Source organism: Triplophysa rosa, linkage group LG8 (assembly GCF_024868665.1).
Source record: "Triplophysa rosa linkage group LG8, Trosa_1v2, whole genome shotgun sequence".
Taxonomy (NCBI): Eukaryota; Metazoa; Chordata; class Actinopteri; order Cypriniformes; family Nemacheilidae; genus Triplophysa; species Triplophysa rosa.
The window spans coordinates 1,552,974-1,571,624 of record NC_079897.1 but is presented as its reverse complement, the minus strand read 5'-3'; the positions used below and the strand labels follow the sequence as shown (position 1 = coordinate 1,571,624).

Here is an 18,651-nt window from a genome sequence, read left to right as displayed (position 1 = left end):
AGAAAAGAAGGGTAAGCCTCAATATATCACATGCACTGAAAATGTCCTTCCTCTTTGAAACTTCAATGTGTGCAATGATCCATTATCACTCCAGAATCTTCTCTGATGTGATGTGACACGGCCTGGATTTTCTTTTCTGTTCCTCTTTGTCAAGAGCAGAAAAACATCTTTGATGCAAATCTTTGAAATCCAGAAACAAAAGTGAGAAGAATTTAATGGTTCTGTTGACCAGCCCTGTAGACCTTTAGATAACTTTTATAAAAATACAAAGCACACTTTTCACGCAAGCAAGAGTCGAAAGAGGCTATAAACGTACAACGTGGCTTTCGATTTCCACCCTCTCCCAATATTTTTTTGATAACATCCTGTGTTAGAAATGACAAAAAAAACATGACAAATTACATTGGCCAGTTTCAAATCTTAACTATTGAAATATTTAGTTTCCAGTAAAGTATTAGTTTGATATATTATATTTATATATATATATATATTAAAGTTTACTAAAGAGTTTAGTTTTGAAATTCTCAAATGCAATGGAATAAAATATGCATTCTTTTGTATATTTTGACAAAATAAAAGTCTCATGTTTAGTTGTAAGCAAAGTAGCCACTAACTTTGGAAAAAAACTAAACTGCTGTTGTTGCTGAAAGACGGATTGTGGTGGAAAAGACACAATAACGTTAATGTAAAACTCACTTCCGTATATGTGTCGGCTTAATTGTTCATTCACTTCAGTGTTTAATAACATGATAGTTAATAAACTGTAGTTAATATTAAAACAAGGAACAAATGTGCACATGTGTGTGTATGTTTCTGTATGTTCGCTCTGTTCCAGGACAATAACCCTTTGTAAATATTTGTCAGGTTTATTACAGCGACAAGAGATTAGAGCTTAATTGTTATTATGAACAGAAAGGAAATATGCCATAAACATTTTACGACATAACCCGGGATGAAGAGACACACAGAGAACACACCTACAGTACAATATGATGTTCTGATGTTTTTTATATAACCACAACGTATAACGTACTGTATATATTATATAACAACAACGTATAAAGCTTGAGAGATGCTCACTGTCTCTCTTAAATATACAATAATGATACATTTTCATTTACATTCGTATTTACATTCTCATAAATTAAGCACGTAAATTAAGCACATCCATTCCAAACCATAGACATCTTACAGATGTCTTCTAGATGTCTACATGACATCTGACAACAGACGTCTCCAAGACGTATTGCAGAGGAGCACACAATGTCTTGCAGATGTAAATGCAGACATCAAATAGACGTCTGCCAGATGATTGTGTGCTATCAGGGAACGTAACGCTCTAGCCACCGAGCCACATCACCAAACCACACTGCCAGTTCCCAGCCATTAACCTCCTCAGATGGGAAATGTGACTGTTTTAAATGATGGGCTTCTGTTGATGCTCGTGTGGTCGGTGAATGTTCCTCTTTCATCTGTGAGCTGTATGAATCGATGCCCTCCTTCGTTCTCTTTGTTTGGAGGGATGTGAATAATGGGTACAAGTATGTTATGTAGACTCTGCCTGCGATGTGGTTTTAATTCTGGCTGAATAAACACTCCGCGCAAAACGTAATCAAAGTGAGTTCCTCCTCTGTTTGCAGACACACAATTCAGTCTCTATATGTACACATCGAAGAGTTTCATCGCTGCGTAGTAAGATAACGCGTCCACGTGATTTCTGTTGTTTTGGCATTCCCAGCACGCCCGTGCGCTCGCTCCTCTTTCCAGGAAGTTTAGACATGTTTACCAAGTGTCATACGTGAAAAAATACATTGTTTCCCGGTCTTCCATTGTTTGTCAAACTGCGTTGATCTCTTGTGGTTTCGGCAGGCCGCTTTTCTCCGTTTCAGAAGGTGTCTTTTTTTTTGAACTCCAGAGGACCTGCGGACACCTGCATTTATTCCAAACCCCCCTCACCATGGCGCCCAACGCGTTCCTCACGGCGGCAGACGTGAAGTAAAAAATAATAGGATCCAAACAAGCGTTGAACGTGCTGAGCAGCAGCGCTTTGTCCCGCCACTCCGGGCTCTCCTTCGTTACGAAGCCGACCACGTGAGAGACGTTGTAAGGTCCGAAACACAGAGCGAAGACTAACAAGGTGCCCAAAGCCAGACCGATGGCTCGCAGCCTCCTGCGCCGTCCGATGTTGGGCAGCCGCGAGAGGATGCGGATGAAGTTTATGTAGCAGAAGCTGCAGATGAGGAACGGGATGCAGAAGAGAACGATACACAGCTCCAGACGGACGGGAAGGAGGATCTGCAACTGAGCGTCCGTGAAGCCGTCGTAGCAGATGTTCCGGGGCGCCGATCCCGTTCCGGGCGGATTGTAGAAAGACATGATGTAGACGATGCTGAGGTGGATCATGGAGAACCCCCAGATGAAGATGCTGGCAAACACGGCGTAGATGGGTCGTCTTCTCAGCGAGTGTTGGATGGGGAAGGCCACACCGAGGTAACGCTCCACGCTCACCGCCGTCAAGAAGAAGGTGCTGTTGTAGATGGTCATGTAGAATACGAAGCCGGACAGAGGACAAAGAAAGTAGGGCATGTTCCATATCATGTTATTGGCCACCTCTTGCATCTTGAACGGGAGGACGAGCAGGAAGAGGAGGTCTGAGATGGTGAGGTTGAGGAGGAGGATGTCGATGGGGGCCGGCTTCTTCCACACCTTGCGGCCGAACGTGTAGAAGGCCAGAACGTTGGCGGGGAAACCGGTGATGAAGGTGATGATGTAGACGGAGAGACACAGATTTAATTCACACGCCTGCAAGCTTGTTCCGTTCCACATGGTGAATGACAGAATGGACCTTCATTCATTCACGAGAACTGCAAATCACATTGACAAGAAGTGTTTTGTCATAATTTGATACGTTCATCTATTCGTTTTTAAGATTTAGTCTTTAAAACTGACTGTCCACACTGTTAGTTATTTAATTTCACTGTTAATATTGGAAATTTACATCGTGAACAAAATTTACAATAGTTTATCAGTTTATCTGTTGCATTCACTGTAAATTGTTGCTTAAATTGTTGTCATTAGATTTTGAGAAGAGATGTCAACAATGTGTCAAACTGAGCTCAGATTTGTCAAGTCTGCAATCAAAAGTCAATATGATTGAAGATCCCAAAATGAACTCATCGAATTGACTCAAATCCAGATTATTTGACCTCTACAATCTACATTCATTTACACCTCCAATACTCTTCACGTGTTTCAACAATTACACTCTCGCTTCTGTTTTTTTCCTCCTCTCTACAGTATATCAAACAGAGAAAACAGGAATTCTCCACGTCCATTAAAAGAAAACGTTACGCGAGCATCAAAATGTGAAACTCTTACCGCTGTGATGTGCAGAACTCCAGACAGTAACTTTAGTGTCAGATCTAATGCTGACGACGACACCCAAAACTCAACACGATCTTCATCTGTGCATGTGTGTTGATTCTGTGATATCATTAGTGAGGTCTATCCTCTGATAACATCCGCACCAAATGTTTGTTTTCCATTTTCAATATGGAGCGGTGCTAAGAGGATATTAATGAAAGAGCCGTGGATCCCTGAATCAGTCACCTGACGCTCTGTGTGTGTGTTCATGCGAGTCGAACGCTCCTTATCTGGACTTGACGCTTTCAGTTAATGTGTTTTAAGATGATGGGTGTGTTTCTGGAAGGCAATGAATCAGCCTGTAAACTGTTGGTGTTTCAATCTATCCGAAGGACCTGACAGTATTTATCATGTACTGCCAATGTCAACTGTGGGATAGTTCTCTGTCCAAATAGTATCAATGCTTTTGGCTTGGGTAAAGTAAAACATGGATAAATACTTGACATCAACAGGTCTATTCTTCATTTTGTAATTAATGACGACATGGAAAACCCCGCATGAGTCTTTCAGAAGTTAGGATTTCAGCACTTTCACAATCACATCAATGTTACAACGTCACACATGATCTTTAATGTGAAAAGTGACTCATGAATTCTTTCATTCATCTGGCAGTGCTTTGGGCAGAAGTGAAAGAATCGGACTTGAGCACATCTATAATGTAAATGTGTGGCAGAGAGCCCGAAGAGCTGTTTTATAAAGAACAAAACCAAATCTAACTCAAAGCTGAAAATAGTTTGAGGATTTTGAGAAACGTTCAAAAAAGAAATGTCAGCTCGGTAAGATCTAGGATTTTGAACTCTTTCTATTTCACCAACCCTGTGAATCATGATGAGTTCAGAAAACTCAAACCATTTAAGTTTTAAAACCTTTTCGTATGATTCTTATGCACTTAACCCTTATGAAACCGGCAACCAATCCAGCTGCACTATTTATGCTGCAATGCATGCTCGGTACGGAATAAAAATCTCATCCCAGCATGCACTGCAGCGTAAATTAAATCGTTTTTCTTTGTCACCACTATGGAGTTTCATACACTTATTGATGTTGTGGTTTAAAACTTGCCAAACAATTTGATCTGATCTCTTATGATCACATCGTATATAATCTATATAGTAAAAGAAGTTACATCAATATGAACGAAGCTAAACCTCTGTTAAGTGAATCTTGAAACTTGTTCAGATTAAATTTAAATTCACATAACACTTTTTATTATGTAAACATATATTTTTTTAACAATATACTTAGAGTAAAATATTTACATTTAATGAATTGCACTAAATTTTCAACTTTGAATAAAACATCAGAATATTTTTCTTATCGAAATACACACGAAACATTTTGGATAACATGATCATCAGATTTGGAAGAAACTTCCAAATGTCATTAGAAAGGGACATAGCAGGGTTGAACGCTTTAAAGGATTTTTTCTACAGATCTAGTCCTAAGAATTTGGTGTTCATTAAAAAACGTTTTACTCATTGTTTCGCTTGTCATTTGTAATGAAAAAGGCCATCACTTTCACAATTGGTCTGTATATTGTTCATTGTATTGTAATTGTTCGTTGAGAATTAGTGAACAGTTATAATTAAGTGGATGATGGATTTCAGCATACTGGATCTTGGAAACACACTGTAAGTGACATCACTCTTTATTATCTGTTGTGTAAATAAAAACTCTGAGCCAAATAGCACAGATGACAATGACTGAAATCAAACATCTATGACATAATATTTGAACAAGGTAAATTAATTCCCTCGTTCTTCCATCTGCTCACTTCCCAGGCATATAATGTTTGTTTAAACGGAACATCTTATTTCATTATACCTCATTTTAAACTAGATGTTTGGTTAAAGGTCTAACAGTAATACATGTGTGGTGCAACTTTATCAGGTTTAGCGGGGTATAAAGAGTTTGGTTTTCTTTGTGGGTGGTGTGAGCATACGGTCCATGGTCAAGAATTGTAATATCAAAACAAACCCAAGCATGAGAAGCATTAGTGCCAAAAACAGATGCTGAACTTTCTGGCCACGTGTACAAAAACTACGTCATAAGAATGTGATCAGTAAATCATGGCAATGTTTTTAAATTGCTGTACCTCACCACAATAAGTTCAGTAATTTCACATTTTTTTGTTACAGAATTAGTCGAGATTTAAAATACATAAAAATAATTTGTTTAAAATGTATAATAATAATGAATTTATATAATTTATATATAATAATTTAAATACAATTGTAAGAAATATTTTTAAATAATAAAAATAATTTGTTGAAGTTGAAGATTGATTATATTTGAGTTTGATGCGTTTAAACTTATGTGTCTTCATTTTCTTCAACATAATGTTTATTAAATGTGCTATTTAAATCAACTTTTCCTGATTTGCCTGAATTAAAATGCATGTTCTTTACTAATGATTATTTATTGTAGATGCGTCTCAACGTGACATTTTGTTACTTGTTGTCAGAACAGCAGAACAGTCGTCATTACTTTACTCACAAATACATGTAACAAATGTATTACAAGGCGAACAATCGTTATTTTAAAATTAGCAAGCTTATTTGCCTTGTTTTATTCAGCTTTTAAGCTTATGTGTTGTAGAAATCTGTCACAAAGAAAATAAAACTGAGTGCATGTTATAAAAGAAATAACACAAACCTTTATATGAAAAAATTGTTCATTTCTTGAAAGAACATACATCATATTGCAAGAAAAATCGACATAATTCAAGATCAAATTACAAATATACACATATAGTGCAACAAAACATTTAGATCGTAGCAGAAAAACTTGACATTCAGTGAAAAAAAAATGAAAACGTTTGAACAGACAAGACCTGCCTGATGCTGCCGAAACTCAAAGACAGTTTCAAGAACTTGTGTTTTGAGTCAATCACCCGAGACATAAATATCACGTCCAAAAAAGGATTTAAAAAACATCTACTAAAATACTAAAAAAATGTGGCGTACAGTAATATTTCATGACATGATCCAGGATCAAGTACATTCTTATTCATTCACAGTTACTGTGAAACGTTACTATGAAAACCAACCTTAAGGAAATGCTTTCACTGGTTTTATGGTTTTCTGTGACCTGACTGGATTTGAAAGTTTTGAAATGATTGTTTGTTCCTCTTATTTGCACTTCAGAAGCTGTGGCAGAGGATTCAGATGAGGAACAGAATGCTATTTAAAAAAAGTTTAAAATGTGTCAAACTGAGCTCAGATTTGTCAAGTCTGCAATCAAAAGTCAATATTTTTGAAGATCTCAATATGAGCTCAAACATTTCTCATCAAATTTAAGCAAATCCAGATTATTTGACCTCGACAGTCTCCAAATTCTTCATGGATTTCAACACGTACACTCATTTGTTTCACATTTTAGGATAAACATCTAAGATTTGATACTTCAATGAACACAACTGGGAACTCCTGAGCAATGAAATACGTAGCAACCTCACAGCAATAACATTTTCCTATGGGATCTTATTCACCCTTTATAGTGATATTGTTCTTTTACATACATCCAATAAGGTGTTGACACAGTGGGTATCAGAATTACATTCATTGAATTTGGACAGCTTTCCCGTAGCTCAGTGGTTAGAGCGTGGCGCTAGCATTGCCATTGTCGTGGGTTCGATCTCAGGGATTGCACATACTCGGAAACAAATGTACGGTAAAATGCAATTTAAGTCGCTTTGCTAAATGCATAAATGTAAATGTAATGTAATGGACTGATCGACATGCACTGGCCATCCTCGACTTGAAACACACAAATATGGAGTTTTGCGTATCTACAGTATATATGAATAAAATATACAAAACAGATCCCAGAGATCCCAGTGCCTCTCCAAATTCAGACCTTTCACTTCTCTGGTCAATCAATGCAAAATCTCAAAACGCAACTGGCTTGTGATGTTACGGAGCGCTATCAGTAGAGCTCTGAGTCCTCTCATCTGAATTCAAACAGTTCAACAGGGGGCAGTAGAGAGTCGAGCGGCAGCAAAGTAACGACAGCCGCCTGAACACCTCTCTCAAGACGTTATTGAACGTTCCTCTGAGTGCTGAAGAAGAGAAGTAGAATATGAACGGGTCGAGACACGCGTTAAATGTGCTGGTAAGCAGAGCATGCACTCGCCACTCTGGGCTGTAGCCACCCACGAACCCCACCACATGAGATATATTGTAAGGTGTAAAACAGACAATAAAGACCAGCAGCGTCCCCAGCGCCATGCCGATGGCTCTCATGCGCTTCTTGGCGTTGATGTTGGGTAGATTGGAGAGGATGTGGATGAACCTGATATAGCAAAAGCAGCAGATGAGGAACGGCGCGCAGAACAGCACAGCAAAAAGCTCCAGCCGCACCGGCAGGAGGATCTTCAACTGTTCAGCGCTGAATTCCTCGTAGCAGGTGTTCCTCTTGGACGGCTCGGTGAAGTTGGGGTTTGAATGGTCGTGATATTGCATGATATAGACGATACTGCAGTGTGCAAACGATATCAGCCAGAAAAACACGACGGCTATCACAGCGTATCTGGGGGCGCGTTTTAACTTGTATTTGATGGGGAAGGCCACGCCCAGATATCACTCCACACTGATGGCCGTCAGATGGAAGGCGCTGTTGTAGATGGTGGAGTAGAAGACGAAACCCGACAGCGGACAGAGGAAGTACGGCAGGGTCCACTTCATGTTTGCAGCCTCCACCATACGAAACGGTAGGAAGAAGAGGAAGATCAGGTCGGAGATGGTTAAGCTGAGGAGCAGGATATCTATAGGAGTGGATCTCTTGCGAATCTTCTGGCAGAAGGTGTAAAATGCCAAGATGTTGGCAGGAAGACCTGTGATGAGAGTGAATCCGTACACTGCTAACACCAGATTACTAAGACTTGTTGTCCATGCCATTGCAACGGATGTGTTCCAACCTAGAACAGAGAGAAAGCGAATGAAGACGTAATCAATTAAAGAAACATTTTTAATAAATGAATGAAACAGCATATACTGTGTCTTACATGCTGTCTTGTGAACTAACTTTGCTAGCAAAAAGAAGCCATACATATGTAAGCCTATATGTAGGTGCCACAATCAATCTCTCCAGACGCGTCAAAGTTTCCGCCATCTTGGAAAGGTCAACATTTCGGTTGCTGTAGTTACTCACACTTAAAATCAATGAGTTCTCCAAGACACCACAACATTGTGAGACCTTCGGTTGTAGAAACAACCCAAGATTTAAATTCCTGAAGGAATGGGGTAATCTTTTAAAGAGGACAATGGTTTGTGATTTTGTATGTATGAACTCAATATTACAGGTTTTTTAACTACGGTCACTTTTTATTTTTGTTTTAGCTAATGTGTTAGTTTAGCAGTTATAATGTTTGCATCTACACAACAGCACGTAACATTTGATATTCATACATGTGTATAACAGTCAACTTGCTCTTGAGCGTTCACAAACCAGCTTTGACTGTTCCAATATGGTGGACGACTTATATTTACTGGCCCAAAGAAACAGACACAAATGTGGCATCTATGTATACATTTCTGTGTCTGAAACAACCTCACCAGCTAAGCTTTGTTAGCTTTGCTTGACCGACAATAGCCAGCATAAACTAGTGTGCACCGACATGGAAATCCATGCTGTTTAAGTCAGCTTTTTTTAGCAGGGGAAAGAGGGGACGAAAGGAAAGCACACTTATAAACACTTGAATTCCCCAATACTGAACTAAAATAAATTTGTTTGCCTACAGCTGCCGAGTTGAGAACTACTACACAATGGAGAGGCAGTGTCTGATGGCCCTCCAGATAGAGAAATACATGCTGTTGTGCATCTAAAGAGGCTCAACTTTTTAACGAGTGTAAAACAAGAGGGTCTTGCTGGGATTCTGGTGAGTGTAAAATGACTCTCCATTAATCTCTCTCGTAATATAATCAAATTCTATAAACAGATCTCTGAATGTCTCTGGTGATATCAGTTTAGACACTTGCCAGGTTTCCATCGCAAATTTGCTTAAAACTAAGCAATATTTTCAAGATGTCGAATAAAAATATTGCGGAATGACGGTGTTTCCATCAAATGATGTTATGAGACTGAAGTCTAATTTTATTCTTCTTGCAATAAGCCATTCTGGCCATACTTCTTCACAGAGCATGTGAGCGGAGCGGGAAGCGAGCGGGAAGCGGAGCGTGCGAAATATAGTCGGAGTGCAGAGCGGGTTTTTATCCAAAGGCCGGAGCGATCGCTCTGTCTCGCTCCGGTTCCGCTCCTATACCGCTCACACCACGAGTCTAGGGCATGCACAAATCCACCCAGAATTCACCTGTGCCTTCAACAATTAACAAAACTGTCAGCCTACACTTCAAAAATCGTTCGTTGTGAAGGAGAGGTGTCTGGTGTAACCACAAGCATAGCAGTGGCGATCCGTGACTCCTCTACAGGGGAAGCAGTAATGCGAAGCTCATCAAAACATGTATTTAGCCCGTCATGTGTGTGGCGCGGTGTAAACGAGGGGTAAGGCTTCGGTTGAAAACGGCAGGTGTTAGGCATGCAGAGGAATTATAAATTTGAGCGAGTGAAATTGTAGGTGAGTGGGGAGCGGAACTGAGCGGAGCGGTCTGGTGCGACTTTGAGAGGTGGAGCGATCACCCACGTGAGCCGGGAGCGGAAATTCTCACCGCTCAGCTCCGCTCACATGCTCTGATTCCTCACAGGTTTTATGGCAGGTTGCGAACCAACTTTAGAGGTGCATAGTGCCATCTACTGTGTAAAGAGAAATGTCTGTATTTCCCTATATTTTTTCATATTACCTCACTGTTCCTAATAAATCTTGTTTTTCTGCATTTGGCCATTATAAGATATTCCTTAATGTGAATTCCTTACATCCTATCTTTCCAAATGTTCTACTTAAACATACCGCGAGTGGTCGTGTGACTTTTTTGTACGCCACGTGAAACACAAAGTGTTTCCATTGCAATTTTGCAAAATACACCTTTATCGTAGTACTTGAAAAAACGCCTCTTGTGAGAGTGAAAACTTTTTTGATTTGTGTTTCCATTGGGGGTATTTTTAATGCATCTTTTCGCATGTTTGTTTCATTTTGCGCACTTTAAAGGGTAATGGAAACGCAACTACTGACAGGCCTCTTGAAGCAAACTAGTGTTATAAGTCAAAACTATGTAGGTGAAAACTTTCTCAGGGTTGAACTTGCAACCTCATTTCCTTAACCAGTCCACTTTTTAGTTTATAAAAGTATATTTTTAAGTATAGTACAGTCGTAAACTTTGAGGATACAACTAAGTGACCTTAGGGATATACTGACAGTTTACTGGATCAATACTTCTACAGTAAGTACACTTTAAATATTCTCTTAGTAAACTACTCGTTAAGTCGTTTTTGTACTTCAAGTATACTTGTAATCCTCTTTCAGATGTGATGGGAAGCAGTTCCTTCGCTTTCTAATATAAAAACATTATCAATGCCAACATCATGTTGTTTTTGAAGAAATCAGTTTTCCTTTAATAGACCTGAACAAACATGAGTACCACAAACAAGAGCTTTATGGCAGTAAATCATCTATTTATAGAAGGTTGGTTATTAGTTAATGGCAATAAAAACAGTCATAACACATGAGAGTTATTAAACCAAACTGTCACATATGAAACTACAGTATGTTTCACGCATATATGCAATGTGTTTAGATTAAAGATCAAACACAGCACAAGGAAACACGTCATGAACTTTTAGAGATACAGTAAATGAACGTGCTGATAAGAAAAACAAAACTGAGAAAGAAATGTTTAAATGGAAGTTATTGTAAATGTGTTTTTCTCCAATATAAGCTGATGCCCAAATAAACGTGTCTTCTTTCACAGGAACAGCTTAATATTATGAGATACTGTATGAATATATCTACTTTGTAACACTTATTTATATACCGTAAATTATATTTACATTAAGTGGCCATACTTAACACTAACCGTCATGAGCTGTGAAGGATAGCTGGTCAAGCATCATAACATTTTAAATATTACAGTCACAAAGAAAAGTTGAAAAACTTTAGACGCAGATGTATTTCCTACCTTAATACTTCAGTCCAGTGTCACAGATGACTTTCTCTCTCTTCCTGTCTCAAATGCTTCATGTGCTTCTTATAATGGGGTCATTGTGACATACTGTACCTATAATGACAAAACAGGAAAGAATCGACATTAACTTCCTTTTTTAAGCTTAATAAGGTTACAATATACAACACCATATAATACCAAACTATGTATTAAACCATATTAAAATATGACACATTTTAACATTCTATTTTACATGAACACACAATGGGTTCACAATTTTAGGGTCATTTTGTACATTCATGTACTGTATATTAGAGCGTGCATGACAATCTACTTTAACTCAACATCTCTTGTACATGTAGATTTGAAATATGGGCCTGTATGTTGACTTAAGTGTCAAAACAATCTTAGCAAGAAGTAGGACTTTTGTAAGAGTAGGAGACTTTTATAAAGAAGCTATAAAAGCAACTTTCAGTAAAGACTGATTCTTAAGTTCTGACTTAAGAGTTGTGAATTAAGGGCCGTTTCTCAATTCCAAGAACGCAACGAACGGACTTGTGTTCTTGTGGAGACCGGTCTTGCGAGGCAGCCTCAGAAGAACGAACTAGGATGGACGCTCCGCGGTGACTTCTGGGACATACGATGCATCCTTGATATCGAGAACACATCCGGGTACTTTCATGGGTTCTCTGTTCTTGTGTTCTTGAGTATTGGAACCGGACTTTGACAGCTATTGATGAAGTAGAGCGAGAACACGAGGACACAAGACTGCTGAAGAACGCTTATTGAGAAATGACCAAGGACTACAGTGATTTAAACACAAAATGGCCGCCCTTGACTTCTGAATCAGCCAATAGGGAGCCTGCAAGGGTGAAGTAGCAGCATGGCACCGTGTTTTCATGACAGAATTGAGACATTACTTCATTTTTATTATTTATTTATTTTATTTATTTATTCATTTATAATGTATATATACAGCTGCAATCCATAACTCATTTGGGTAAAATAAACCATTTTAAAGTACATCAAAATCAATGTTGAAAACTGTCTGTCTACCTTCCCGTGATTGACAACGGTAAGCTTATAATAGTGATTGATATATTGAGCTCTACTATTTTGTGGTAAATAAAGATAAATACATAAAGTAACCTGCAATTTTCAAACAGAGATGGCGACAGAGATGCAAAAGTTAAACATTGCAGTTTCAAAACATTATTTGCATTATGTGCAAAAATATTACAAATACGTATCCATTTTGGCTTGGTTTCATACACTTTTAATTGAGTTCTAACAGCTCATTTAAATAAATAAGCTGCTGAATCACATCCTATTACATTTTTAGATGCTTTATACATACGGGCCCTGAATTTAAAATAAAAATTAACCTTAGAAAATCATTTAAATGTGATAATATGAGTAAAATGTTGTACTGTTGGTAAAGGCTGACTTTTATCTGACTGTATGTTTTACTCCAATAAGGGTATCCAAAGCTTGCAACAGGCAGCGATGACATCATAGAGTGTTCTGCGCGGTGATTGGACACCCAAGCGTCTTGCAAAACTCAAGATTGTACAATGGAGGGCAACTGGGGATTGTACACTACACTGTAATGTTTCACACTTTCAGTTTCCATTTTTAACTCGATGTCTTTATATAAAAATATAACTGTAACACTTTACAATAAAGTCTCATTGATTAACCTTTTAACAATGAGCAACATGTTTTTTAAAGCATTTTCTATCTTTGTAATGTTTGTGTCCGTTAAAACAGATACAATTTGTTGTTAATTTGAGGTTAACAGAAAAACATTTGAAATGCTATTCATGTAATGTAGTTTATAAACGAATTGTAAAGTGTTAACAGATTTTTTTTATTTTTTTCTATAGGGTGGTTTTAACTTTAGAATACAGTGCTAATATCTTTTTTACATTGCAAATTTTATGCAATGCAACATTGCAAAGGTATGTAATTCCTATACATTACATTTACATTTAGCAGACGCGTTTATATATAGTATACAATAAAAGCACCTGTTTCTCACGTGATGCATCCTAAGCAGAAACTCCTGTTTGAATACACATACCAGAAAAAGAGATCTGAGACTTACAAACGAAACATTGTTCTATGAATAAAATCTAAAATAAATCAATCGATCAAATGTTCTTCAGGAAATCTGAAAGTGTTGCCAGTAAATCGTGAGAAACCAATGACAGCACTTTTATTTTTGGGTGAACATCACAGATCCAGCTCATGTCAGGCTGATGTGGGGCCAAAGACCCGCGATGAAGGTGAAGGCACGAGGATGTTAAAGGTGACGTGCTCATCGTGACACAATGAAACATCTCCTGCTGTTAATCAGAGACTGCGGCAGTCAGCTCCGCCTCCCCTGACATTTCAGCACATATAGTCTGATAGATGAATGGATGTGATAATCACACACCTCTGTTCTCCGTCTCACCCTGTAATTACCCAGAAATCCGCTGGGCCTGCGAGGACTCTGAATGAGCAGGGAAATGTTTATCAAAACAAATTTGACCGACATCCGCCTGCGCACCGCTAAGACTATTGATGAGTGTGCGTCAGCAACATCCAAAATACTCCAAAATATCCACACTGAACTGCTGTCAGGGATTGGACGTACAAAAAAATCCTAAAAGAGACTCAACACCTGTTTAGGCTAAAAACCACTTAGCAACTATCATAACATCGCATGTCTTCTCCAATATCAGAATGTCAAAAACATCAAAGAGGGTTGCTAAGCGACCGGCACGGTAACATCCGCAACACCCAGCAACAACCCACAACATCTACTGTCGTAATGTCCCCATAACCTGCCAGAAAACACGAACTCTTCAGCAAGCATAAAAAAAAACATTTTTAGACTGATGAGCACTTTCATCACGGTTCAATGCTTGGTTTGTAAGTCAAGGTGACGTTTCGTTTGGATGTTGGCCGACACTGTTCTGGAATAGACTTTTGACTTTTGACAGATAGTCCAATTTAAGGGCTCGTAAACTGATTCACATTAATCTAGCACCATCTTGTGGCATGTTTTCTGTATCTGTTTAGCTTTGTCATGACTGATGTCAACTCAGCAGAAGGTAGGCCTGATATATTTAATCAGGAGGTTCTGTGAAGAATATTTAGGCGAAGTGCAAAATGTCTTACAACTGACATGTTAAGATCAGTTAAATGTTATGCGGCCCAAACGTAACATCCGGTAGACCTCCACAAAGAATCTATAACTGTTGAGTAGTTTTAATTTCATTAAATACAATTAATATACAATAAAATATTAATATAAATGAATATTATGTGTATAAAAATAAACGTAAAACTTGTTGTTATATTAGCCGATAACCAAACACAGACTGGAAGTTAACTTTGGGCCAGGTGTGTGCATCCGATGAAACCGTCTATATCAGTCAGAGAGGCAACATTTGTCATTTACTCACCCCCAAGTTGTTCCAACCCTGTAGAAATATCTTTGTTCTGATGAACACAGAGAAAGATATTTGAAGGAATGTTAGCAATTAGCAATTCTGGGCCATCGTTGACTACCATAGTAGAAAAATGTAAAAGGGTAGTCAAAGATGCCCCAGAACTTTCCTAAATGCATCCAAATATCTTGTTTTGTGTTCAACAGTAGGAAAACGCTTTTATATTTGTTGTTCTATGTTAGTGAGTGATGTCCCAGAGCTGAAAATCTTTCTTTGTGTTCAACAGAACAAATAAATGTATACAGATTTGGAACAACTTGAGGGGGAGTAAATGGTGACAGAATTTTCTTTTTTAGGAGACCTATCCCTTTAAGAACGACAAGAAACAACATGGCATAGCCTTAAAGTCTATGATATTTTTAAACCCATTAATATCTGCTCGGTAAACGCATGATGCTAGAAATACTGTCATTTGAACTTCTTTGAATTTGTCAGATGTTCTCAGGCTACGACAGGATATTGTTCTTTAAAAACACATGTTCATGTTCAACACAGGACGTGCGGCCAAGGTGTGATGCCAAGAATAGTGTAGGAAATAACTTCTGCTTAGTCTTGTGAGTGCTGGAAGTTACTGTTGATAGAAACATTGCTCGAGTAAAACTAGGTCAAAGCAATTGATCTTCATACAGCGAGAGAGAGAGATGCATTTGAATATCAGTCTTAATACTGACATATATTATATGCAAAAATGATGTCCAGCTGTGGAAATTGACATCTTAGCCCTTTATTCAAATATATTATACAAGATGTATTAAACATGTGTGCAGATATTGATTGCCATCACTTTTGGCCACTGTTGTGTATTTTAATCTATCATAGAAATCTGTAAGTATACACTGCTCAAAGTAGCATTATCATATCATTTGCATGTTTACGGATTATTTTGTTGGATTTTCAGATATCAGTTGTTCTCTTAATGGAACTATAACAACGTTAAAGTAATAAAGAAATATTACATGGAGTCAGAGGTGTGAAATGAATGAAACATCTGTTGAAGATGGAGATGGCAGGTGTCCCAGTGCTGAGTATGGATGAGGAGTCATTAATCACATCTGAGGCTGGAGGCGTTTCTTCAGCATCCTCATAGAGTTCAGTGAAAAATACAGCCGAAACACAACCTGGTGAATGCACTTTCCTCCTGCTGCGGATGAAAGAAAAGAGCAGAGACACGTTCAATACACAAAACCTCTTTCAGTCAACAGCAGTAATGTACTTCAAACATGGTACATTTGACTTTTCAGATGTTTTTCGGCTAAAACTATAATTGAACAGCCATGACATGGACTGAGAATTTGTGAGTTTTGGCGTAGAAAATGTTAAGGTTCACATTCAACAGATTTATTCAGATTTATGTCATTCAAAATCCGTACATGAGTCTTTCTTCAGTGGAACACAAACGAGGACGTTTCGAGAAACGTTTCAGTGGTTTTCATACATTGAAAGTCAATGGGGTTCAATGTTATTTGGTTACCAACGTTCTTCTTTTGTGTTCTGCGGAGGAAATTCATAGTCACAGGTTTGGAAACATATGAGGGTGAGGGAGTAAATAATGAAAAAATTATCAATTGTGCGTGTACCATCCCTTTAAAGTCAGCATGTGGCTGCATGTGCAAGGAGCATCCGTTGTGTATATGGCAACTGCCATAACTGTCAGGTACTCTTGAAAGAATATATTTTCAATACAAAATGAACCAAATCTTATCAAATCAAAAGTAAAACACGACACATGCAAAAGCCAAGTGTCTGATGAAAATATGCAACCAGAATCCCTTGCAAAAGTTACTCATTTTCAGATGACGCCGCCACAGGAAATACAGAAAAGGCTCAACAGACTCTAATTGTAGACTCTGTTACAAGAAAGCGTGCGTGAAATGAAGTCATCGCTTAAGTAGTATCGGGACAAAAAAACACAACATCATTTTTAAAGTTGACAACGGTGCACATTGTGGGAAGAGTAATACTTGCAAGAATACAGACTAGTTGTAAAGTGTTTTATAAACTCTCTCAGGGGGTGAGAGCAAAGCATTTAAGTTCGAAATGCTAACATGCAGATGTGTCACTCAGAAATGATGAATCGATCCAGTGAATCATTATTCAAGGGCCACCCACTGCCATTATTCTCCGCATCCCTCCTCCACACCTACTCGTCTATTGTGATTTGCCTAATTTAATCTAAATGAGGTATGAAACCAAATACCATATCTCTTTTAAATTCAAAAAATTGGACTGTTTGGACATATGAACATGGACATATTTCATCTGTAAACACGCATACAGTATACTGTAGTTTGTTACCCAGATAAGCGTGTATGTGTCATGTTGAGTCTGGTACGCGTCTGGATGAGCGCTGGTCTATGGTGAGCATTCGGTGGTAAACACTTAAAGATAAAACCAGAACAGACAAACTTCTTCCTAGAATATCATTACCTCATATGACACCTCTTGCTCATGCACTGGAGAGCTAAGACAGACCTTTATATTGCCATTCATGAGACACTTGTGTCATACTTAACACAAATTACGAAAAAGCATTTACCCCGGTGCAACCTGTGATTAGAGGTTCTTCTCAACAGTAAATTGTGATGAAGAGATGTGTTCTGTCCATCAATTGACAGATGCATTAAAGGGGTCATATGACACGGCTAAAACAAATATTATGGTTTGTTTTAGATGTAACGTAATGTGTATACACGATTTAAGGTTCAAAAACGCTGTATTTTCCACATACCATGCATGTTTGTATCTCCTCTTTGCTCCGCCTTTCTGAAACACACAGATTTTTTACAAAGCTCATGGCTCTGAAAAGCGAGGTGTGCTATGATTGGCCAGTAACCAGTGCGTAGTGATTGGTCGAATACTGCAAGCGTGTGAGGGAAATGTAACGCCTCTTACCATATTTGGAACATCAGGTTCCTCTTCAATTGTACTGACAGGTACGCCCACCTTACTTGCGTATACATTTGGGCGCTCTTAGTCAAATCACACCACCAACTGACGTAGATTTGTGGGGGTGTGGCTACACGAGGCGTTTCAGGCAGGTCTGGGTGAGCATTTCCTTATAGATACGTGTCTAATACATGCATGGGCAACTTATAACACAACAAAGACACAGAAAACACGTGTTCGCGCCATATGACCCCTTTAATACAACAACTACGGTGTGAAACTGAAACACAAGCAAAGACGGACAATAGTGCTGCAGTAACGACCAGACTTATACATCTGAAGGGTGAATGTGAATCATTTGGAGTAACACATAATGACTACAGATGTTGCAAAGAAATTGTCGTACTGATCACAACTAAAGTCTGAATGAAAATACTAAGTGTCTTGGTTTGAATCTTGGTTTTAATTTGGTTTTACTAGACGAATGCAAAAAATAAAAGTCTGGTGTTACTGGTTTAGGATAGTAAAATGAAGAAGGCATGGTTCATTAGAAGTTAGTAAGTATTTATTTTATTAATGAGTAAAGATCAATAAAGAAATGTTACACACGATTGTATTCATAGCATTGTGTTAGAAAATCGAGCATCTTAGCTCAAAGGGCAGAGATACAGTTAAATAATATGAGATTCAGTTGAGTCAAATCATTTACACTTGGATGAACTTAATCAAAAACGGCAAAAATAGCATGCCAACTATTGCCAAAGCTGTGACGTCATTCTGAGCTGTCA

At 38.2% G+C, this 18,651-nt stretch overlaps 1 protein-coding gene and 1 pseudogene across 1 annotated transcript; both read right to left on the bottom strand.

Annotated features, from left to right (window-relative positions):
• Positions 1–770: 770 nt before the first annotated feature.
• On the bottom strand, positions 771–3,801 carry LOC130558133 (free fatty acid receptor 2). Its single transcript, XM_057340386.1, has 2 exons — positions 3,379–3,801; positions 771–2,864 (listed from the first exon to the last, which is right to left on the bottom strand). The coding sequence occupies exon 2, from the start codon at positions 2,824–2,826 to the stop codon at positions 1,837–1,839; it is 990 nt and encodes a 329-aa protein (XP_057196369.1). The 5' UTR covers positions 2,827–2,864; positions 3,379–3,801; the 3' UTR covers positions 771–1,836.
• A 2,023-nt stretch (positions 3,802–5,824) lies between these two features.
• Positions 5,825–11,537, bottom strand: LOC130557910 (free fatty acid receptor 2-like; annotated as a pseudogene).
• Between the last annotated feature and the right edge of the window lie 7,114 nt (positions 11,538–18,651).

Excerpts from the sequence above, each read along its gene's own strand:
- LOC130558133 (XM_057340386.1), bottom strand. The coding sequence starts at position 2,826 with ATGTGGAACGGAACAAGCTTGCAGGCGTGTGAATTAAATCTGTGTCTC.